At 49.0% G+C, this 25722-nt stretch overlaps 1 protein-coding gene across 1 annotated transcript in view; it reads right to left on the bottom strand.

The window, feature by feature from the left end:
- Positions 1 to 25722, bottom strand: part of LOC144510036 (bone morphogenetic protein 1-like) — a 307138-nt gene that overhangs the window by 243831 nt on the left and 37585 nt on the right. The window contains exons 2-3 of the mRNA XM_078239242.1: positions 25330 to 25520; positions 15078 to 15251 (exon numbers count right to left, since the gene is read on the bottom strand). Coding sequence (XP_078095368.1) covers positions 15078 to 15219 — 142 coding nt within the window. The 5' untranslated portion in view covers positions 15220 to 15251; positions 25330 to 25520. The remainder of the gene's footprint in view (positions 1 to 15077; positions 15252 to 25329; positions 25521 to 25722) is intronic.

Genomic DNA, 25722 nt, shown 5'->3' with positions numbered 1-25722 from the left:
GAACGCAGACTGCGTGGCGATGGATTCGCTCTTCTCTGGGACCGGGGTTCTGACTTGTTGGGGTGTAGGTTTCCCAGTGAAATGAGTTTAGATAGTGTGTGTGTTGTTTGCCTTGTGGGGGGAAAAACGAGAGGAGTTTCAGGGCAAACCACAATTGAAGGAAAGTCCAACTCAACGACTCAGACAGCAATTACAGAGATAAGTGATTCGCATTTTGCCACTTTAACACAGCCCGTGGAAAATATAAACAAAACAAGAGGACAAAGCCGCAACTCCCAGCTGATCCGGCATCCACCAGAAACTCCCTTAACTCCCAATTATCATAGAATGCCAGTCAGTGCGGAAGGGATTCATCATATTGAGTCTGCACCAACTCTCCAACACAGCATCGTACCCTGGCCCTATCCCCGTAAACCCACACATACACCATGGCTAATTCTTGGGACACAAAGGGGCAACTTAGCATGGTCAATCCACCTAACCTGCACATCTTTGGATACTGAGGATTTTGCTTTGATTTGATCTGATCTGATTTGATTTATTATTGTCACATGTATTAGTATACAGTGAAAAGTATCGTTTCTTGTGTGCTATACAGACAAAGCATACCATTCATAGAGAAGGAAAGGTGAGAGTGCAGAATGTAGTATTACAGCCATAGCTAGGGTGTAGAGAAAGATCAACTTAATGCAAGGTAAGTCCATTCAAAAGTCTGACGGCAGCAGGGAAGAAGCTGCTCTTGTCGGTTGGTACGGGACCTCAGACTTTTGTATCTTTTTCCCGAAGGAAGAAGGTGGAAGAGAGAATGCCCGGGGTGCGTGCGGTCCTTGATTATGCTGGCTGCTTCTCCCGAGGCAGCGGGAAGTGTAGACAGAGTCAATGGATGGGAGGCTGGTTTGCATGATGAATTGGGCTACATTCACGACCTTTTGTAGTTTCTTGCAGTCTTGGGCAGAGCAGGAGCCCATACCAAGCTGAGATACAACCAGAAAGGATGCATGGCCAATCCACTTAACCTACATATCTTTGGAGTGCTTTTTTTATTCATTCGTGGGACATGGATGTCTGGCTGGCGCATCCCTAGTTGCCCTTGGAGGGCAGTTGAGAGTCAACCACATTGCTGTGGCTCTGGAGTCCCATGTAGGCCAGACCGGGTAAGGACGGCAGATTTCCTTCCCTAAAGGACATTAGTGAACCAGATGGGTTTTTCCGACAATCGAAAATGGTTTCATGGTCATCAGTAGATTCTTAATTCCAGATATTTTTTAATTATTGAATTCAAATTCCACCATCTGCTGTGGCGGGATTCGAATACGGGTCCCCCAGAACATTAGCTAAGTTTCTGGATTAATAATTTAGCAATACCTCTAGGCCATGGCCTCTCCTGTGGGAGGAAACCGGAACACCCGGAGAACGTGCAAACTCCACACAGACAGTGATCCAAGCCGGGTATAGAACCTGGGTCCCTGGAGCTGTGAGGCAGCACTGCTAACTCACTGTACCGAATAATTCAGCGGCAGCCAGTTCCACAAATTCACCACCCTCTGTGAGAAGTAGGGTAAGATCCTCTGGGAAGAACTGCCACTGGGAGGAAAGATGGGAGGAGGTTCGTGTGCAGTGTGAATTGGTTGAGGCTGAATGGCCTGTTTCTGGGCAGTGTATCCTATAGAATCTTACATTTCTGGACTGTTCCAGCAGCAATGTCAAAGGCTGACTCTCAATCACTCTCATAGATCATAGAATCTACAGTGCAGAAGGAGGCCATTTGGCCCATCGAGCCTGCGCCAACAACAATCCCACACAGGTCCCATCCCTGTAACCCCACATATTTAGCCTGCTAATCCTCCGACACTATGGAGCAATTTAGCATGGCCAATCGACTTAACGCACACATCCTTCGACTGTGGGAGGAAACTGGAGCAACCAGAGGAAACCCACGCAGACATGGGGAGAACGTGCAAACTCCGCACAGACAGTGACCCAAGGCCGGAATCGAACCCGGGTCCCTTGTGCTGTGAGGCAGTGGTGCTAACCCACTGTGCCACCCCCTTGCATTATCTGCCCAGAACACACAGGCACAAGTCAACCACTGGTACAAGAGGCAGGGCTTCCTCTCCTGATTACTGTCAATGAGGCAAGCACTGCTGAAGAGAGCAAGAGGGGATTGACTGTGTGATGGCTCCAGCTGTCGCACAGCTAGCTGTCTAGGTTCGTGTGCGAGGAATGACTCCGCATAGACAGTGAGCCGAGGACAGAATCAAACCCGGATCCCTGGCGCTATGAGGTAGCGGTGCTAACCACTGTGCCACCGCGCCGCCCATCCTGAGATTCAGTCCCAGATTTGGGTTAAACAAATAACTGGAGGGAGGGCAAAGGGTCATTATAGTCGCGGTAGCGGGAGCCACGATCAACTCAGTCGCTCGCTGTTCGCTAACATTCCTGCGACTGCACCTCTTCAGGTGTGGACCGGAGGGTGAACTTTATGGCAAGCGTGCTGGAAGGTTCGGGGTACATCTTCTACTCTCTACTTAGAATATCACTTCCCAAGAAAAACGTCACCAACACGAGGCAGACAACAGTGAGCCCCTCGGGCAGCGATCGGAGTTAATTCGGCTGTTTTATCGGAGACGGAACATCACAGGATCAAGTCCTGCTGTAGGATTGGAGCACTAAAATGCAGATGTCAAACCAAGGCCCCTGTCTGTTCTCAGGCGAAGGAGTGCAGGCCACCTTTCTGTAGGAGAGGAAGCATCCCTGGTGAACTGGCCAATATTTATGCCTCAGTCAACGCAAAAGAGATAACCTGGCGATTACCACATTGTTGTTTGTGGAAGATTACTGCGTACTAATTAGTTGCTGTGTTTCTTACACGGCAACAGCACTTCAGAAAGCACTTTATTAGCCGTAAAGTGCTTTGGGACATCTTGCGGTTCTGAAAGCAGCTTTATAGACGCGAGTCTTATTCCCGAAACTGCGGCTCAGCTATTTTCATGCAAGTTCTCGACTTCACTCCAAATGCTCCATCTTGACACCTTCGGGGGACTTCAGGTTCGTATGGCCGTCTTTCCTGAGGAAAGCTACCTCATGGGCTTGGTTCCAATCCTTGGCACTGACTGACTCCCTCGTGGTGCGTGTCAGTGCTTTGGAGGCTTGGTACTCAGTGGTTGCTTAGCAACTTGGGGTTTGCAAGCCTACAATCCTGGGGATTTATTGCTTCCGAGCTTTGAGGAGTCAGGGGAGGTGTTGAACGCATTGGCGCCAACATGTTGGGGAAATCACTCAGATTGCAACTCAGTGTACATCCTCTCAAACTGCTCGCACTCCAGTTACAGCCGCAGCCCCACCAGTACTTATCCAACCTGGGTGGCAGGGTGGCACAGTGGGTTAGCACTGCCGCCTCACAGCGCCAGGGACCCGGGTTCGATTCCCGGCTTGGGTCACCGTCTGTGCAGAGTCTGCACGTTCTCCCCATGGATTTCCTCCAGGTGCTCTGGTTTCCCTCCCACAGTCCAAAAGACGTGCTGGTCAGGTGCTAAATTCTCCCTCAGTGTAACCCGAACAGGCACCGGAGTGTGGCGACTGGGGGATTTTCACAGTAACTTCATAGCAGTGTTAATGTAAGCCTACTTGTGACACTAATAAACTTTTAAAAAACTGGGGCAGCATGGTGGCACAGTGGTTAGCATCAGCACCAGGAACCCGGGTTCGATTCCCGGCTTGGTCACTGTCTGTGCGGAGTCTGCACGTTCTCCCCGTGTCTGCGTGAGTTTCCACCGGGTGCTCCGGTTTCCTCCCACAGTCCTCTGCGGCAGTGAATTCCACAGATTCACCCGACCCTCTGGCTGAAGAAATTCCTCCTCATCTCAGTTTTAAAGGAGCGTCCCTTCGCTCTGAGGTTGTGCCCTCGAGTTCTAGTCTCTCCCACTAGTGGAAACATCCTCCCCACGTCCACTCTATCTAGGGCCTCTCAGTATTCTGTAAGTTTCAATTCGATCCCCCCTCGTCCTTCTAAACTCCATCGAGTACAGGCCTAGAATCCTCATATCACAAACCCTGCTCTCTCAACCCATCTTGCCACCTTTGATTATTTATGCACGTATACACCTAGGTCCCTCTGCTCCTGCACCTCCTTTAGGATTGTAAATTCTAACTGGCAAACTGCCATAGCTTCACTCGCTCTACAAAGAACAAATTAGTTCTTATTCTAACCCTTCCCTGCTCTCTCTGTTGAGTGTAATTCACCATAATTCCCCATAATCTTCGCATGTTCTGCCCAACCCTCCATTTACAACGACGCACGATCCCGCAATTCGATTCGATTCTAAAATCAGGCCCCAAAAATAACCCAAATTGCAAGAACAAAATGCAAAACCGCACAACGTTCCTCTATAATTTAGTTAGCTACGGTCATGTGAGGTTGGAGCATGGGCATGGCTCATGATAAAGGCATCAATTGGACTACAAGGACCCTGTCACACAACCAGGTCAAAAACAAAACACTGTGCTTCATAGAATCACACAGCATAGGAGGAGGCCATTCAGCCCCGTGTGCCTGTGCTGGCTCGGTGGGAGAGCTCTCTGCTTCTCAGAGCCCTGGGGTGGCACAGTGGTTAGCGCTGCAGCCTCACAGCCAGCCAGTCCAACTTCGGCATCTCCACATCATGCCTCACAGCGCCAGGGACCCGGGTTCAATTCCTGGCTTGGGTCTGTGTGGGAGTTTGCACGTTCTCCCCGTGCCTGGGTGGGTTTCCTCTGGGTGCTCCGGTTTCCTCCCACAGTCCGAACGACGTGCTTGTTAGATGGATTGGCCAGTCTAAATTGACCCTAGTGTCAGGGGGGGTTAGCAGGGTAAATGTGTGGGGTTGCGGGAGTGGGGCCTGGGTGGGACTGTGGTCGGTGCAGACTCGATGGGCTGAGTGGCCTCTTTCTGCACTGTAGATTCTATGAAATCATTCCCCTTCAATTATTTAACCCAACACACTTTTGAAAGTTATTACTGAATCTGCCTCTAGCACTCTTTCAGGCACCACACTCCAAATCATCATCATTTTGCTATGTAATTTTTTATTTTAATTGTCCTCAGCTTCCTGCGGGTCACAATTAGATCAGCCAAATCGCCCACTCCTGCATCTACTTCTTATGCGCTTACAGTTCTTCCATAGATCTGTAGATCTTCTCCAGCATTTTTATTTGATTTATTTGTTATTATTATTGTCACATGTATCAGTATACAGTGAAAAGTATTGTATCTTGCGCGCTATACAAAGCATACCGTTCATAGAGAAGGAAAGGAGAGAGTGCAGAATGCAGTGTTACAGTCATAGCTAGGGTGCAGAGAAAGATCAACTTAATGCGAGGTAGGACCATTCAAACGTCTGATGGCAGCAGGGAAGAAGCTGTTCTTGAGTCGGTTGGTACGTGACCTCAGACTTTTGAGTCTTTTTTCCAACAGAAGAAGATGGAAGGGAGAATATCCGGGGTGCGTGGGGTCCTTGATTATGCTGGCTGCCTTTCCCGAGGCAGCGGGAAGTGTAGACAGAGTCAATGGATGGGAGGCTGGTTTGCGTGATGGATTGGGCTACATTCACGGCCTTTGGCAGTTTCTTGCGGTCTTGGGCAGAGCAGGAGCTCCCACACAGACCCAAGCCAGGAAAAGAATGTTTTCTCTGGTGCATCTGTAAAAGTTGGTGAGAATCGTAGCTGACATGCCAAATTTCCTTAGTCTTAGTTTTTAGTTAAGGTCAATAGGATTTCGTACTGCACAGTGCAGGGAATAGAATCCAAATCGCGATGAGCACTGAGCTTATAACACAGAATTGGTTCCTCCCTATCTGTCTCTTTGTTTGTTGATTAGTGTCACAAGTAGGCTTACATTAACACCGCAATGAAGTTACTGTGAAAATCCCGCAGTCGCCACACTCCGGCACCTGTTCGGGTTACACTGAGGGAGAGTTTAGCACCTAACCAGCACGTCTTTCGGACTGTGGGAGGAAACCGGAGCACCCGGAGGAAACCCACGCAGACACGGGGAGAACATGCAGACTCCGTGCAGTGACCCAAGCCGGGAATTGAACCCAGGTCTTTGGCCTTGTGAGGCAGCAGTGCTAACCCACTGTTTGCCACCGTGCCCGCCCACCTCTGGTGCATTGCGTGGCAATCTGGTCACACTGTTACAGGGAACAACATCTTAACACTGGAACAAGAGCAACACATAGAGATACTACTCCAGGACCTGGAAGCAATGTCGAGAAAAGAGAGAGGGGAGTCTGGTTACGGTGGCGAAAAAAAAGATTTACAGAAGGTCTTGCTGAAATATTCAAGCTTCTGAACAAGGTAAAAACTCAGGCAGGGATGCCATGGCTTCAAGAATGACAAGTTCAGAAGAAGGAAGAGGCAGGACTCTGGAGAAGAGTCTGAGTCTTTACTCAATGGAGTTTAGAAGGATGAGGAGGTGGGGTCTCATTGAAACTGACAGAATATTGAGATGCCTGGATAGAGTGGACATGGAGGGGATGTTTCCACTAGTGGGAGAGACTAGAACCCGAGGGCACAACCTCCGAGTGAAGGAGCGCTCCTTTAAAACTGAAATGAGGAGGAATTTCTTCAGCCAGAGGTTTTGGTGAATCTGTGGAATTCATTGCCACAGAAGGCTGTGAAGACCAGGTCATGGAGGTATTTAAGACAGAGATAGATAGGTTCTTGATTGGTAAGGGGACCAAAGGTTGCTGGGAAAAGGTGGGAGAATGGGGATGAGAAACTTATCAGCCATGATCGAATGGCGGAACAGTCGATGGGCAGAATGGCCTAATACTACTCCTCTATCTTATGGTCTTATAAAACTGGTCAGATACAATTCCTGCTCACTCAGAATGGAGAAATGAGGCAACTGAAGGTTAATATATCCAAAGTTATACGGAGGCACTGAGGCCTCATCGTTGGATAATGGTAGCTTGCTGTTTCGGAATTTTGCGGCCGGATGAATCAAATAAAAATGGTCTTTTTCCATTTGTTCCTGTCTTAACTAACCCTCACATGGACCTGCGCACTGGTCAAATCACGAGCACCTCACTGCCCCCCACGTAACGAAATACAATGAAATTATTCAATGTGAATATTGGGTTGCACACTTTAGTATGGTTGCAAATATTTACCCGCAGATGGGGCGGCACGGTGGCACAGTGGGTTAGCACTGCTGCCTCACAGCACGAGAGATCCAGGTTCGATTCCTGGCTTGGGTCACTGTCTGTGTGGAGTCTGCACGTTCTCCCCGTGTTTGCATGGGTTTCCTCCGGGTGCTCCGGTTTCCTCCCACAGTCCAAAGATGCATTGACCCGAACAAGCGCCGGACTGTGGCGGCTAGGGCAATTTCACAGTAACTTCATTGCAGTGTTAATGTAAGCCTACTTGTGACTAATAAATAAACTTTAAGTTTATTTATTAGTGTCCTCCAGTCGCCACACTCCGGTTCGGGTTACACTGAGGGAGAATCTGGCACCTAACCAGCACGTCTTTCAGACTGTGGGAGGAAACCGGAGCACCCGGAGGAAACCCACGCAGACACGGGGAGAACGTGCAGACTCCGCACAAACAGTGACCCAAGCTGGGAATCGAACCCAGGTCCCTGGCGCTGTGAGGTAGCAGTGCTAACCACTGTGCCACCGTGCCATTGCCCCTTTTCTCCTGCAATATAAATTGTTGTGATGATTTGAAATTTGGTAGAAGGAGGCCATTCGGCCCATTGAGTCTGCACCAACCCCACTAAGGCCCTAACCAATAACCCCAGGCATTTTACCACAGCTGGTCTCCCCCGAACATGAAGGGGCAATTTAGCATGGCCAATCCACCTAACCTACACATCTTTGGACTGTGGGAGGAAACTGGAGCACCCGGAGGAAACCCACGCAGACACGGGGAGAATGTGCAGACTCCGCACAGACAGTGACCCAAACCTGGAATCAAAGCCAGATCCCTGGCGCTGTGAGGCAGCAGTGCTAACCCACTGTGCCACCGTGCCGCACAGAGAGGGTTGTGGTGATGTGGAGGGATTTAAAAACAGGTGGAGAACTTCAAAATGAAATATTATTTTATCAGAAACTTTAGGTCAGGGAGGTGATGGGCGAACAGGATTTGGTGTGAGTTAGGACGCAGGCAGCAGAGTTTTGGATGACCAAAAGTTTACAGAGTAGATTGTGGGGAGCAGCACTCATGGTTCCCCAGTCATAAGACTATAAAACATAGGAGCAGAATTAGGCCACTCGGCCCATCGAGTCTGCTCCGCCATTCAATCATGGCTGATATTTTTCTCATCCCCATTCTCCTGCCTTTTCCCCATAACCCCTAATCCCCTTATTAATCAAGAACCTATCTATCTCTGCCTTAAAGACACTCAATGACCCGACCTCCACAGCCTTCTGCGGCAAAGAGTTCCACAGATTCACCACTCTCTGGCTGAAGAAATTCCTCCTCATCTCTGTTTTAAAGGATCATCCCTTTAGCCTGAGGTTGTGCCCTCTGGTTCTAGTTTTTCCTACTAGTGGAAACATCCTCTCCACGTCCACTCAATCCAGGCCTCGCAGTATCCTGTAAGTTTCAATAAGATCCCCCCTCATCCTTCTAAACTCCAATGAGTACAGACGCAAAGTCCTCAACCGTTCCTCATTCCAGGGATCATTCTTGTGAACCTCCTCTGGACCTGTTCCAAGGCCAGCACATCCTTCCTTAGATACGGGGCCCAAAACTGCTCACAATGCTCCAAATGGGATCTGACCAGAGCCTTATACAGCCTCAGAAGTACATCCCTGCTCTTGTATTCTAACCCTCTCGACATGAATGCTAACATTGCATTTGCCTTCCTAACTGCCGACTGAACCTGCACGTTAACTTAAGAGAATTTTGAACAAAGACAATCATCAGTAAACGTATGTGCACTGAATGGGAGGATCTGTGGAGTCCAGGGGTATCCGCATACACCTCAGAAAAATGTCTAAACATCATGCCTGGAAAGGATTGATATTCATTCATGGGACATGGGCGTCGCTGGCTGGGCCAGCATTTATTGCCCATCCCTAGTTGCCTTTGGAGGGCAGCTGAGAATCAACCACATTGCTGTGGCTCTGGAGTCACAGGTAGGCCAGAAATTATATACCTGTGGCAAGTTTCTCTTGCTTTTATATCGTGCGTTCCATCACCTCAGGCTGTCCTTTAACATTTAACAGCCAATTAAGTACTTTTGAAGTGTGCTCACTCTTGTAATGTAGAAATTGCAGCACTCAATGTGAGCGCAGCAAACTCCCACAGCAGCAATGTGAAAATTAAAGTTTATTTATCACTGTCACAAGCAGGCTTACATTAACACTGCAATGAAGTTACTGTGAAAATCCCCTAGTCGCCACACTCCTGTTCGGGTTACACTGAGGGAGAATTTAGCACCTAACCAGCACCTCTTTCGGACTGTGGGAGGAAACCGGAGGAAACCCATGCAGACACGGGGAGAGAACGTGCAGACTCCGCACAGACAGTGACCCAAGCCGGGGATCGAACCCAGCTCTGTGGTGCTGTGAGGCAGCAGCGCTAACCACTGTGCCACCCCATGATCATGACCACATCATCGGTTTTGGCGAATTTGGTTGAGGGAAAGATATTGGGCAGGACAGCAAGGGGGGCACAGGACCTAGGAGCAGGTGGAAGCTATCTGGCCCTCCGAGCCTGCTCCACCATACAGTAAGGTCTGGTTGTGATCTCAACTCTACTTTCTTGTCTGGCACATCCCCCCCCCAACAATCCTTGTCTCTATTGTCTATTAAATATCTGTCTAACTCACCCTTGAACAAATTCAACGACCTGCCTCTGCGGCTCTCTGGGGAGGAAAACTCCACAGACTAACACATAGAACACAAAAATATGAACAGGAGTAGGCTACACAGACCATCAAGCCCACTCCGCCATTTAATATGATCATGGCTTCAACTTCATTTCCCCACCCACTCCCCATTTGGCAAGTCAGCCACAAAGTTTGGCATGTCCGCCACGACTCTCAGCAACTTCTACAGATTCACCAAAGAAATCATCCTTTCTGGTTGTATCACAGCTCGGTATGGGCTCCTGCTTTGCCCAAGACCACCAGAAACTACAAAGGGTCGTGAATGTAGCCCAGTCCATCATGCAAACCCGGCCTCCCATCCATTGACTCCGTCTACACATCCCGCCGCCTCGGGAAAAGCAGCCAGCATAATTAAGGACCCCACGCACCCGGACATTCTCTCTTCCACCTTCTTCCATCGGGAAAAAGATACAAACGTCTGAGGTCACGTACCAACCGACTCAAGAACAGCTTCTTCCCTGCAGATTTTTGAATGGACCTACCTTATATTCAGTTGATCTTTCTCTACACCCTAGCTATGACTGTAACACTACATTCTGCACCCTCTCCTTTCCTTCTCTATGAACGGTATGCTTTGTCTGTTTAGCGCGCAAGAAACAATACTTTTCATTGTTACTGAAAGCTGTGACAATAATAAATCAAATCAAGATCCCAAACCAAAGATCTGTCTACCCCAGCCTTAAATGTGGTCTCTCAACTATGGAGAGCCCCACAGCGCTATGGAGTAAAAGAATTCTAAAGATCAACAACCTTTTGAGTGAGGAAATTTCTCCTTAGCAGAGTCCTAAATGATTGGCCCCTTATCCCGACACTGTGTCCCTGTGTTTCCGATTTCCCGACCAGCGGACCTCTAACGCCTGAGAGAAGAAGTTTTCTCCTCATCCCCATCTTAAAAGGGAGACCTCTAATTCTTCAACTGTGTCCCCTAGTTCAAGACCCCCTCACAAGAAGAAATATAGAGTAGAATCCCTACAGTGCAGAAGGAGGCCAGTTGGCCCATCGAGCCTGCACCGACAACAATCCCACTCTGGCCCCACTCCCACAACCCCACACATTTACCTTACTAATCCCACCCCCCCCCCGACATCCCCCGAACACTAAGGGACAATTTAGCGTGTCCGATCAGCCTAACCCGCACACCTTTGGACTGTGGGTGGAAACCGGAGGAAACTCATGCAGACACGGGGGGCGGGGGTCACTGTCCACACAGACAGTCACCCAAGCAGGGAATTGAACCCAGGTCCTTGGCGCTGTGAGGCAGCAGTGCTAACCACTGTGCGACCGTGCCACCCACAAATATCCTCCCAGTATCCACCCTATCAAGTCTCCTCAGGCTCTTATATGTTTCAATGAGATCACGTCTCATTATTCTAAACCCCAACTGATATTGGCCCAACTGTTAACCTTTCTTCATTGGATAAGCCCTTTACCCCAGGAGTGAGTTGAGTGAACCTTCTCCGAACTGATTCTGACACAATTGTATCCTTTTCCTTAAGGAGACCTAAACTGTACACCGTGCTCCAGATGTGGCCTCACCAAGGCCAGCTGCAGCGAAATGTTCCTATTTTTATATTCCATTCCCCTTGCAACAAACACCAACATTCTATTTGCCTTCTTAAAACACTTGCAATACCCTTTGAAGGAGTGCCACTTCAAAACAGTGCCATGGGAACTTTTACATTGCTTGAGAGGGTTGATAGGGCCTCATCCGAAAGGCAGCACCTCAGGCAATGCAGCACGCTACAGGAGCGTTAACCTGGATTACATGCCACGAGGTGGAAATCACAGAATTCCTACAGTGCAGAAGGAAGCCATTCGGCCCATCGAGCCTGCACCGACTACAAGCCCACCCAGGCCCCATCCCTGTAACCCCATATATTTATCCCACTAATCCCTCGAAGTTTACGCATCCTGGGACACTAAGGGACAATTTAGCCTGGCCAATCAACCTAACCCGCACATCTTTGGACTGTGGGAGGAAACAGGAGCACCCGGAGGAAACCCACGCAGACACGGGGAGAATGTGCAACAGACAGTGACCCGAGCCAGGAATCGAACTCGGGTCCCTGGAGCTGTGAGGCAGCAGTGCTAACCACTGTGCCACCGTGCTGCCTTAAAGGTTGACCCCCCCTTATCCTCAAACTATGACCCCTAGTTCTGGACTCCCCCACCATTGGGAACATTCTTTCTGAATCCACCCTAAACCTGGAATTGAACCCGGGTCCCTGGCGTTGTGAGGTAGCAGTGCTAACCACCGCGCTGCCGTGCTGCCCCTTGCTCTGGGGGTGCCGGGTCGGACTGGGGTGGGCACAGTAACAAATGCCCCCTTCAGGGTTACATGCTGAAGTTTCTGGAGTGGGACTCGAGCCCACAACTCAAGACACGTGCGGTGTACCCAGGGATCCACGTCTGAACACCTACAGTCGGGACAGCGATACAAAGCAAGGACATCACAAAGAGATAATACTGGGAGAGCAAGATGGGAGCAGTGCTGCTTTTGGTCTCAGCGAATGTGTTTGAAAGTGCTGCAAATCAAGGATATTGCTTACAAACCTCAAAAGTAACCAGCTGTTTGCAAGCTAAATTGACTCATCATCATTCTGGGAACAGAACGGCAATGGATCACACCGCCCCACGATCCAAGCAACATCTTCATGGCACAGTCTATCAAAGGCAACCTTTCTTTACATCTCAAAACAGTGAAACTACAAAAAGACTACCGTGTTTTGTGGTTTTCCTTCCAAAGTAATCGGAGCACTGACAAGTGCCGGCATGATACAAGCAAGGCACCCATGAAGGAAGGGTGCCAAAGGATTCCGACGGGCCTGTACCGACTGCTGTGCTGTCTCCCAGCCACACGCTGGCTTTGATCGGAGCTGAAACAGTTGTCTTCTGTTACATCCTGTGCTCTGTTTCTCCTGGTCTGTGTTTCATCCCATTCCCTACTCCCCATCCTTCATCATCTTTTCTCCACTTCCATCTGCTTCCAACATGGTCTTTCTCCCCGAGATTCGATTTAATTCCTTTCGCCATTTTCTATTCACCTTGTTGAACCCCGACAGAGCTGACAGAGGCCATTCGGCCCATCGAGCCGGCCCCGACAACAATCCCATCCAGACCCTATCCCCGTTACTCCTACTCCTGATGCTAAGGGGCAATTTAGCATGGCCAAGCCCCCTGACCCGCACATCTTTGGAGTGTGGGAGGAAACCGGCGCACCCGGAGGAAACCCATGTAGACACGGGGAGAACATGCAAACTCCACACAAGACAGTGACGCGAGGCCACAATCCAACCCGGGTCCCTGGCGCTGTGAGGCAGCAGTGCTAACCACTGTGGCACTGCGGTGTCCAGTCACCTTGCTGGTCAGTTTCACTCTTTTTCCATCTCTCTCTCATTCTCTCTTTCTATTCCCACTCTCTCTTTCTCTCTATTTTCAAGCTCTCAATTCCTACCTCTTTTTCATTCTGTCCCTCTCTCTCTATATGTAGTCTTTGTCCCATCCCTCATTCTCCCTACTGCTATCTCTCTCATTCACCCTCTCAATTTCCATCTCTCATTCTCTTTATCCCCATCCCTCTCATCCTCCCTCCTTTTCTCTAATTCCATCTTTCATTCTCTCTCAGTTCCCGTCTTTCATTCACCCTCTTGATTTCCATCTCCCATTCTCTTTATCCCTCTAACCCTATCTCCATCCCCCTCTCATGCTCTATTCCCAAGTCTCTTATTATCCCTTGATTTCCATCTCCTGTCCCCATCCCTCTCTCCTTCCCCCTCTATCATTCTCATTCTTTCCCTATCCCTCTCACTCTCCCTGTTTCCATCTCTCTCATTCTCTCTATCCCCATCCCTTTCTCATTCTCTCTATCCCCATCCCTTTCTCATTCTCTCTATCCCCATCCCTTTCTCATTCTCTCTATCCCCATCCCTTTCTCATTCTCTCTATCCCCATCCCTTTCTCATTCTCTCCATCCCCATCCCTTTCTCATTCTCTCCATCCCCATCTCTCTCATTCTCTCCATCCCCATCTCGCTTTCATTCTCTCTATCACCACCCCTTTCTCATTCTTCCTATCCCCATCTCTCTCTTTCTCTCCATCCCCATCTCTCTCTTTCTCTCCATCGCCACCCCTTTCTCATTCCCCATCTCTCTCATTCTCTCTGTATCCTCATTCCTTTCTCATTCTCTCTATCCCCATCTCTCTATCCCCATCCCATTCTCTCTATCCCCATCTTTCTCTCTCATTCTCTCTCTATCCCCCTCTCTCTCATTCTCTATCCCCCTCTCTCATTCTCTCTATCCCCCTCTCTCATTCTCTCTATCCCCCTCTCTCATTCTCTCTATCCCCATCTCTCTCTATCCCCATCTCTCTCTCTCATTCTCTCTATCCCCATCTCTCTCATTCTATCCCCATCTCTCTCTCTATCCCCATCTCTTTCTCACCCTCTCTATTATCTCTCATTCCCTCGCTGTTATCCAATTTCTCTCCTTCTGTCTACCCGCGGCCAACTCTCGCAGACTCTCTCTCTCCCTCTCTGTGTGTGTTCCCATTTCTATGTGTCTCATTCTCTCCGATTCTCTTCCCTTGTCCGCTCTTTCCTCTTGTCCCTTCTCACCCCCACAGATTCAGATATCCCGCTCCCTTTTTGCAGACGTCCTAACGTCAGGCGTCCCGCTGTCAATCCAACGCTTCCCCCCCAACAGTAAAAAAAAACTCTGGAAAAACTTTTGCACTCACCCAGAGAGAGAGTGACACTTGGGGAGGGAGAGGTTGGTTGGGGAGGGAGAGGTTGGTTGGGGAGGGGGTTGAGGGTGTATGGATCACCCCCGCTCCCCGCAAACCCCTTCCCCAAACCCTCCCCAGACCTGTTACCTCTCTCCTGGCTCCCCCTAACTCTCCAGTGGATCTTGCAAGAGACAAAACACAAGAAGGAAACTGCAAAAGCCCATTTAAACAATCCAGCCTCGCTGCTTCATTGTCCTCTGGAGGTGGCTTTGAATGTGAAATTATACAACATCTCCGGCCAAAAACAACACAGAAATCCCACTCCCCCCAAGCAACCAACCTTCCTGTGAAACTTCCCCAATTATTCTGCAAGAAGTTAGCTAACTTCACTGCTTCAAAGCAGTTGCAAATCCCACATAGATGTGTGTGTTTTTACCGCTTCTTTGACGCGCCTTACAAGCTTGCAACTCACCAGCTTTGCAGGGATCTTTATAGTCCACATCTGTCGGGTCGTCCTGCTCGGGGAAGTACTCGTACAGATTGTCCTCGTAGTCGAAGGGGGCAGCCCGGTGCAGAGCCAAGCAGAGGAGGAGGGCGAGGGTGGCCAGAGCCATCACCCCTGGGGGCTGCAGTGTTCAACTTGGGTCTGAGTGCAGGCAAGAGGGAGAGAGAGAGACACAGAGAGAGAGGGAAACACACACACACACAGGGAAAAGAGAATCAGTGGTGGAGGCGAGAGTGGGGGGGAAAGAAAGCCCAGAGATTGAGGGAGATGCAGGAGTGAATGAGGTCCAGGGGCGGGTCAGTGGCAACGCTCAACCCACTTTTTTTTTCAAAGCTCAGGCTGCCATTAATCAGCTGAAGGGAAGCGAGCCAAAGCCGGCTGAGAAAATCCAACTCGACACATTAAACGTGTCTCTCTCTCTCTCTCTGGCTGTGTGTGAGAGTGAGATTGTGTGTGCAGTCTCTACTGAGGATCAGGAACAGTTTTCCAAGCAGGGACCTTCCCTACTCTGCTCAAGGCTCCCTCAGATTCTCCCCCACCCCACCACCAGCCCCCTTTTATACATCATCTGGGTTCAATGTTTCACAACTTCCCACATAAAAGGAACAACTTTGCAACTGGTACAACCTCCAGCCCCATCCAGTGCTGTGTTCCAGAGAGTTTCGACAATATTTACAGCCAAGTTCTCTTCATTTGTTTGCCAAATAAACATCGATTGGTGGATGTGTCTTTTTTTTTAAAAAGTTTATTTATTAGTCACAAGGCTTACATTAACACCGCAATGAAGTTACTGTGAAAATCCCCCAATCGCCACACTCCGGCGCCTGTTTGGGCACACTGGTGGAGAATTTAGCGGTACAATTTAGCGGTACAGTGGGTTAGCACTGCTACCTCACAGCGTCAGGGAACGGGGTTCGATTCCAGGCTTGGGTCACTGTCTGTGTGGAGTCTGCACGTTCTCCCCCCATGTCTGTGTGGGTTTCCTCCGGGTGCTCCGGTTTCCTCCCACAGTCCGAAAGACATGCTGGTTAGGTTGCTAAATTCTCCCTCAGTGTAACCCGAACAGGCGCCGGAGTGTGGCGACTGGGGGGTTTTCACAGGAGCTTCGTTGCAGTGTTAATGTAAGCCTCACTTGTGACTAATAAGTAAATAAAATAAACATGGCCAGGGCACCTAACCAGCACGTCTTTCGGACTGTGGGAGGAAACTGGAGCACCCGGAGGAAACCCACGCAGACTCCGCACAGACAGTGACCCGAGCCGGGAATCGAACCCGGGTCCCTGGGGGCTGTGAGGCAGCGGTGCTAACCTGCAAAAGGAAGGAGGGGGGTCGCCGAGAGGGTGAGGAGGTGAGATTTACCAGAACGGGTTCCAGGGATCAGGAGGATTATAGCTGCAAGGTGAGGATTGGAGAAGCTGGAACAGAAACAGAAAATGCTGGAAAAACCTCAGCAGGTCTGACAGCATCTGTGGAGAGACAACAGAGCTCTTGTTTCAAGTCTGGAACTCTGACAAGGGTCATCAAAGGTTTTGATTTGATTTGATTTATTATTGCCACATGTATTAGTATACAGTGAAAAGTATTGTTTCTTGCGCGCTATACAGACAAAGCATACTGTTCATAGAGAAGGAAAGGAGAGAGTGCAGAATGTAGTGTTACAGTCATAGCTAGGGTGTAGAGAAAGATCAACTTAGTGCGAGGTAGGTCCATTCAAAAGTCTGATGGCAGCAGGGGAGAAGCTGTTCTTCAGCAACGTTGGTCCTATTCTCTCTCCACAGATGCTGTCAGACCTGCTGAGATTTTCCAGCATTTTCTGTTTTTGTTTCAGATTCCAGCATCCGCAGTCATTTGCTGTTATCGCGGAGACGTTGGTGTTGTTCTCCTTGGAGCGACGGAGATTAAGGGAGAGATTTGATCGCGGTGTAAGACCATAAGTCATAGGAGCAGAATTAGGCCACTCGGCCCATCGAGTCTGCTCCACCATTCAATCATGGCTGATATTTTTCTCATCCCCATTCCCCTGCCTTTTCCCCATAACCCCTGATCCCCTTATTAATCAAGAACCTATCTATCTCTGTCTTAAAGACACTCAATGACCCGGCCTCCACCGCCTTCTGCGGCAAAGAGTTCCACAGATTCACCACTCTCTGGCTGAAGAAATTCCTCCTCATCTCTGTTTTAAAGGATCATCCCTTTAGCCTGAGGTTGTGCCCTCTGGTTCTAGTTTTTCCTACTAGTGGAAACATCCTCTCCACGTCCACTCTATCCAGGCCTCGCAGTATCCTGTAAGTTTCAACAAGATCCCCCTCATCAAGTTTCAAGATTATAACAGGTTTAGATAAGACTGACATTGAAAAGCTGCTCCCATTAGCTGATGGGACAAGGAGCGGGGCGGACACAGAGGTTTTGGGGAGATACGATGGGGGGGAGAATGTGAGGAGGGGCTTTTTCACACAGCGAGTTGTAATTGCGAAGGTTTACCAGGCTGATTCCGGGGATGGCGGGACTGATGCATGAGGAGAGATTGACTAGGTTAGGAGTGTTTTCGCTGGAGTTCAGACGAATGAAGGGGGGATCTCATAGAGACTTATAAAATTCTAACAGGACTAGACAGGGTAGATGCAGGGAGGATGTTCCCGATGGTGGGGGAGTCCAGAACCAGGGGTCACAGTCTGAGGATTTGGGGTGGACCATTTAGGACGGAGGTGAGGGAGACATTTCTTCACCCAGAGAGTGGTGAGCCTGTGGAATTCATTACCACAGGAAGTAGTTGATGCCAAAATATTGAATGTATTCAAGAGGCGGCTGGATATAGCACTTGGGGCGAATGGGATCAAAGGTTATGGGGAGAAAGCAGGATTAGGCTATTGAGTTGGATGATCAGCCATGATTGTGATGAATGGTGGAGCAGGCTCGAAGGGCCGAATGGCCTCCTTCTGCTCCTATCTTCTATGTTTCTATTAATGAGCTGCAACTCGCTGTCTACAGAGGGTGTGGAAGCAGACGATGTTGAAGATTTCAAAAGGGAATTGGACGGACAATTGAGAGAAAGAAACTCGCAGGGATACAGCGATGGAGCAGGTGAATGGGGTGATTAGATTGATCGACAGAGTATTGATTTGATGGGCCGAATGGATTCCAGCAGCCCTCATGCATCATTTTGTTACCTCCAGCCTTGGTGATGCTAAAGCTCCATTGGCTGGTCTCCCTCTGTGAAATACGCTCCTCTGAAACTCTGCCACCTGTATCCTGACTGGCACCAAAACCCATCGGTCCCTACAAAATGGGCAATGAGGATTGGGGTCAGGCATCACAAGATCAAACCTCCAGGAAGGCCTCTGACCAGGGAACGTAAGAAACTGGAGCAGGGAGAGCCCATTTGGCAACTCAAGCCTGCAATTAATCAGAACTTGACTCATCTAACCATGGCCTCAACTCCACTTACCAACCTGTCCCCCACAATCATAGAATCCCTACAGTATAGGAGGCCATTCAGCCCATCGAGTCTGTACCGACCACAATCCCACCCAGGCCCTATCCCCATAACCCCACACATTTACCCTGCTAAGCCCCTGATACTGGGGTCAATTTAGCATGGCCAATCCACCTAGCCTGCACATCTTTGGACTGTGGGAGGAAACCGGAACACCCGGAGGAAACTCACGCAGACACGAGGAGAATGTGCAAACTCCACAGTGACCCAAGCCAGGAATCGAACCCGGGTCCCTGGCGCTGTGAGGCAACAGTGCTCACCACTGCGCCACCGTGCCACCCCAAACTTTGATTTCCTAGTAAAAATCTGTCTCTCTCAGCCTTGAATATATTCAATGACCCGGCCTCCATCTGTCCCTGGGGAGGAAAACTCCAAGGATTCACGAGAGAGAAGAAATTCCTCCTTATCTCCATCTTAAATGAGCAATCCCATATTCGGAAACTGTGCGCCTCCCCCCTAGTTCTGGATTCCCTCACAAGGGGAAAGGTTTTTTTAGCATCCACACTGTCAAACCCCCTCAGAATCCAATATGTTTCAATAAGATCACCTCTCGTTCCTCCACACTCCAATAAGTGTAGGCCCAAATTGCTCAACTTTTCCTCATAAGGCGAACCCTTTACTCAAGTAACCGACTGCCTCCAATGCAAGCACATTCTTCCTTAAATAAGGAGACCAAAACCCAACTCTCCCTGCTCCCTCCAGTGACAGACCTGTCCACCTTCATTAGTGGGCGGCACGGTGGCACAGTGGTTAGCATTGCTGCCTCACAGCGCCAAGGACTCGGGTTCGATTCCCGGCTCGGGTCACTGTCTGTGTGGAGTTTGCACGTTCTCCCCCGTGTCTGCGTGGGTTTTCCTCCGGGTGCTCCGGTTTCCTCCCACAGTCCAAAGATGTGCGGGTTAGGTGGATTGGCCATGCTAAATTGCCCCTCAGTGTCAGGGTGTCTAGCTAGGGTAAATGCATGGGGTTGTGGGGATAGGGCCTGGGTGGGATTGTGGTTGGTGCAGACTCGATGGGCCGAATGGTGTGTGTGAGTGTGTGTTCCAGAACACACACACATTCACACACACACACACACACACAGTCACAGTAAACCTAATGTCTCCGGTTAAAATGGACCAATGCTCCCAAAGTAATTCACATCTCAATTTGACTACGTGAGAAGATGACGCACAAATAGCTTTGCGTCTTTCACATCAGAAACTGCGGAGAGTAACTCACCTCCTGACTCCTTCCAAAGCCTGTCCACCATCTACAAGGCACAAGTCAGGAGTGTGATGGAATACTCTCGACTTACCTGGATGAGTGCGGCTCCAACAACACTCAAGAAGCTCGACACCACCCAGGACAAAGCAGCCCCGCTTGATTGGCACCCCATCCACAAACATCCACTCCCTCCACCGCAGAGGGAGTCCTGTATGCCATCTACGAGATGCACTGCAGCAACCTGCCAAGGCTCCTTCGAAAGCACCTTCCAAGCCCACAAACTTTACCATCTAGAAGGACAAGGGCAGCAGACACATGGGGAACACCACCACCTGAAAGCTCCCCTCCGAGCCACTCAACATCCTGACCTGGAAATATATCGGCCGTTCCTTCGTTGTCACTGGGTGAAAATCCTGAAATTCCCTCTCTAAGCCTGTGGGTGTACCTACACCACGCGGACTGCAGCGGGTTCAAGATGGCAGCTCACCACCACCACCTTTTCAAGGGGCAATTAGGGATTGGCAACAAAAGATGGCCAAGTCAAAGATGCTCACATCCCACAAGAGAATTTTTAAAACACCCAGAAACAAAAGGGCACAGGTTCAGGAGCCTAAGAAGGCAGCAATATACCTTTGGGAGAATGTGTCTTGTGTTATAATCTTGAGAAGGGCCTGACACAAAGGAATGTTTCTTGAGATTGATATATCAAGCCCATCTTTTTAAAGTTTATTTATTAGTGTCACAAGTAGGCTTACATTAACACAGCAATGAAGTTACTGTGGAAACTCCCCGGTCGGCACACTCCAGCGCCTGTTCGGGTTACACTGAGGGAGAATTTAGCACCTAACCAGCACGTCTTTTGGACTGTGGGAGGAAACTGGAGTAAACCCACGCAGACACGGGGAGAACGTGCAGACTCCGCACAGGCAGTGACCCAAGCCGGGAATCGAACCCGGGTCCCTGGCACCGTGAGGCAGCAGTGCTAACCACTGTGCCACCCCGTGCCACACTGGCTTTGTGTTTTCAGTGCCATAAAGTAACCTTTATTTCGCCAATTCATGACAAGTTTATTAGACCTGGCTTTGAAATGAGAAAGATATGATCAATGTTTTAGCAATTGTTGCATTTCCCAGTCGCAGGCCAGAAAATCTCTCTTTGCCTTGGGTTTTCCTGAGATCAGTGAAACGAGATGATGGTCAGTTTGACGACACATGGGATAGAGAGAGAGAGAGAGAGAGAAAAGATTGATATCTAGCCGTGCCTCCTCTTCATCTGCTCACTGTTTCCTCCACATCTGACTCACTTCACAACATTACATCGAGATCTGCTGGCTTTCCAGCTATCACTCCCAGGGGAATCGAGCTGTTCCACTGTTTACCAAACTGATGTTCACATCTTCACCAATGCTTACATGAAAAAAAAGACTCCTGCGTCATTGGAAATTGGGCTAACACGCAGAACGCACACATGTCTCGGAATGACAATTATGTCAGGGGGGAAGCACAAGATGATGGGAATTTGATCAGTCATCCAGGGCTCCTTCAGTCTGAGCACAGGTCCAAGAATTACATTCACCCACTACCCCAGTCCAGCCTTGTGTTAATATTTACCATTCAGCCGACATTACAGGAACAAGAATACTTGATCATTGTCATTCCGCTGCGTATGGGAGTTTGTTGCACGCAAACTGGCTGCTGTAGTGACAAGATTGCAACAGTGACTGCAAATCACAAGTACTTTGTTGACTATAAAGCATTTTAAATATCCGATTGGGTTGTGACAGGCACTGTAAAATTTATTATCAGTAAATGAAGACATTTGCAAGGCACATTAGTAATATTCCCACCACCCAGTAAAAGTTAAAGTTTATTTATTAGTCACAAGCAGGCTTAGTCACAAGTAACACTGCAATGAAGTTACCGTGACAATCCCCTAGTCACCACACTCCGGCGTCTATTCGGATACAAAGAACAAAGAACAATACAGTCCAGGAACAGGCCCTTCGGCCCTCCAAGCCTGCACCAACCATGTGCCCAACTAGACCATTCATTTGTATCCCTCTATTCCCAGTCTGTTCATGTGGCTATCTAGATAAGTCTTAAACGATCCCAGCCTGTCCGCCTCAATCACCTTGCTTGGGAGTGCATTCCAGGCCTCCACCACCCTCTGTGTAAAATACGTCCCCCTGACATCTGTGTTGAACCTTGCCCCCCTCACTTTGAACCCGTGACCCCTTGTGTTCGTTACCTCCGACCTGGGAAAAAGCTTCCCACTGTTCACCCTATCTATGCCCTTCATAATTTTATACACCCCTATTAGGTCGCCCCTCATCCTCCGTCTTTCCAGGGAGAACATCCCCAGTTTACCCAATCTCTCCTCAGAGCTAAGACCCTTCATACCAGGCAACATCCTGGTAAACCTTTTCTGTACTCTCTCCAAAGCCTCCACGTCCTTCTGGTAGTGTGGCGACCAGAACTGGACGCAGTATTCCAAATGTGGCCTAACCAACGTTCTATACAGCCGCAACATCATATGCCAACTTTTATATTCTATGCCCCGTCCAATAAAGGCAAGCATGCCATATGCCTTCTTCACCACCCTCTCCACCTGTGTTGCCACCTTTAAGGATCTGTGGACTTGTACACCCAGGTCCTTCTGTGTGTCTACACTCCTGATGGTTCTGCCATTTATTGTATAGCTCCCCCTTACATTAGATCTACCGAAATGAATCACTTCGCATTTATCTGGATTAAATTCCATCTGCCATTTCTCCGCCCAATGTTCCAGCCTATCTATATCCTGCTGTATTCTCTGACAATGTTCATCACTATCCGCAACTCCAGCAATCTTCGTGTCGTCTGCAAACTTACTGATCACACCAGCTACATCTTCCTCCAAATCATTTATATATATCACAAACAGCAGAGGTCCCAGTACAACTCCACTAGTCACAGACCTCCAACCGGAAAAAGACCCCTCCACTGCTACCCTCTGTCTTCTATGGCTAAGATGCCGGCGTTGGACTGGGGTGAACACAGTAAGAAGTCCTGGTGTTGTGGGACTTCTTTCTATGGCTAAGCCAGTTCTCCACCCATCTAGCTAGCTCACCTTTTACCTTGAGGGGGAATTTAGCGCCTAACCAGCACGTCGTTCGGACTGTGGGAGGAAACCGGAGCACCCGGAGGAAACCCACGCAGACACGGGGAGAACGTGCAAACTCCACACAGACAGTGACCCAAGGCTGGATTTGAACCCGGGTCCCTGGCGCTCTGAGGCAGCAGTGCTAACCGCTGTGCCACCATGCCACCCTATTCCTTGATGCCACAAGCTCCAAAGGCATTGATTCGCAATCACAGTGCCCAGGGCCTGGATTCAAAGGCAAGGTTGAGCAGCAAGAAATGGCGGACTATCAGTTACAGGGGGAGTAACCCTTCTCTGCGGCAGTTTCACTGAATACCAACAGGGTGTGCCTCACTGGCTGATTCTGTTGGTTTGATTTGATTTGATTTATTATTGTCACATGTATTAACATACAGCGAAAAGTATTGTTTCTTGCGCGCTATACAGACAAAGCATACCGTTCATCGAGAAGGAAATGAGGGAGTGCAGAATGTAGTGTTACAGTCATAGCTAGGGTGTAGAGAAAGATCAACTTAGTGCGAGGTAGGTCCATTCAAAAGTCTGACGGCAACAGGGAAGAAGCTGTTCTTGAGTCGGTGACCTCAGATGTTTGTATCTTTTTGCTGACGGAAGAAGGTGGAAGAGAGAATGTCCGGGGTGCGTGGGGGTCCTTAATTATGCTGGCTGCTTTGCCGAGGCAGTGGGAAGTGTAGACGGAGTCAATGGATGGGAGGCTGGATTGCATGATGGATTGGGCTACATTTACGACCCTTTGTAGTTCCTTGCAGTCTTGGGCAGAGCAGGAGCCCATACCAAGCTGTGATACAACCAGAAAGGATGCTTTCTATGTTGCATCTGTAAAAGTTAGTGAGATTCGTCGCTGACATGCCAAATTTCCTTCGTCTTCTGAGATAGTGGTGGGCTTTTTTAACTATAGTGTGGGGGGGGTGCCAGGACAGGTTGTTGGTGATCTGGACACCTAAAAACTTGAAGTTCTCGACCATTTCTACTTCGTCCCCATTGATGTAGACAGGGCCATGTCCTCCACTACGCTTCCTGAAGTCTCTCCTCCCCAAGCCAGCCCCTGCTGTACCCGGTTAAGATATAGAATCCTTTGGAGAATGAGGCCGTACGTCGCGACCTCTCACTATTCCCGCAAGCAGGCCTGACACAAAAGCAAGGAAGGTGCCAACTAAAAAAACATTGCGGGCAACCAGGAAGAAAAAGACTCAAACAAAATGCCCCTTTCCCGTTGCTACTCACCTCCAAGTACTCCACTGGGCACAGATGGCTCAATGTACCCTCTCATGTGGCCAGGGGTCTGTGCGTTGATATTAGTAAGGTGTGACACTGCGGGCGCTACAGTTAGCTTTACAACAACAAGTTACATTTATTTTTGGAGCTCAGTTGGTAGCACTCATGATGGATGTAAAAGATTTCGAAAGAGAGCAGTTAGGGTCTGGCGTCCTGGCCAATATTTACCCCCTCAGTTCACACCATGCAAACAGATTAACTGGCCATCATCACATTGCTATGGGCGGCACAGAGGTTAACACTGCTGTCTCCCATCTCCAGGGACCAGGGTTCGATTCCAGTCTTGGGTCACTGTCTTGTGTGGAGTCTCCGCGTTCTCCCCGTGTCTGCCTGGATTTTCGCCGGGGTGCTCCGGTTTCCTCCCACAGCCCAAAGGTGTGCGGGTTAGGTGGATTGGCTTTGCTAAATTGCCCCTTAGTGTCAGGGGGACAAGCTAGGGTAAATGCATAGGGTTACAGGGCTAGGGCCTGGGTGGGATTGTGGTCGGTGCAGACTTGATGGGCCGAATGGCCTCCTTCTGCACTTCTATGATTCTATCTGTGGGAATCTGTTGTACTCAATTTAGCTGCTGCATTTCCTACATCACAATTGTCACTACACTTCAAAAGTACGGAGTCATCTGTCAAGTGCTTTGGTGGCTGTGGAAAGTGCCATCGAAACTTTCTTCCTTTTCGTTGTAGGAATATAATGTCTGAATGTTTCAGGGATCGTTAGTGTACCTTTAAGAGATTTTTTTAAAAATCATGATCTCTGCAGCTCTCAGTCAGGGTTTCTCTGCTCACGGCTTTAGCTGATGTCATTATGTCGCCAGGCTGACTACGATGAATCCTTTCATTGCTACTTAAGTGGCTTGAATGGGGTTGTTTGTGTTTACCCTGGGATTAGTTTTACGATCCTGCATTGTTCGGAGGACGATCATGTGATTTTGGACAGTTTCTTTCCCCCGGTGAGTTTAAGGCTTCGTTGCCTGTTTGGCTGTAGGTAGAGTTGAAGTTTTAGAAGGGACAGCAAGGTAAAAAAAAAAGTGTTTTCCCTCTCTCCCTGTTGTTTTGGAAATTCTGCTGGTATCTGAAAGAAAGATCTTACCTTCCCGCAGTAGAGATTCTGCAGTTGGTAGCTTGACCAGAGAGTCTCTCCCTGGGATTCTGAGAAGCTGTCTTGTCTTCAACTTGTTCTGAGTGAATCCAGAGGACTGCAGACTTCAACCAAAGGACTCAATTTCCAGGATCACGTGAGCATTAGTCTTTGCTGTGTTGAACTTGTTTAAAGAGTTTTGTCTATGGAAGGTTTTGATATATACACGTTAGATATATTTATTTAGCGTTATATGTTATGGTGGTTATTTTGTTTCTTGTTTGTAATTGATAAAAATTATTGCTTTTTTTTACTATACATGTTAACTATATTCTTAAATAAACTTTGTTTGATAAAAGCTCCCTAGCGGGTCATTTGAATCGTACCTGAAGTGAAACCTATCAT

The sequence above is a fragment of the Mustelus asterias genome, chromosome 22, assembly GCF_964213995.1.
Source record: "Mustelus asterias chromosome 22, sMusAst1.hap1.1, whole genome shotgun sequence".
Taxonomy (NCBI): domain Eukaryota; kingdom Metazoa; phylum Chordata; class Chondrichthyes; order Carcharhiniformes; family Triakidae; genus Mustelus; species Mustelus asterias.
This window is presented reverse-complemented; position numbering and strand designations above follow the sequence as displayed.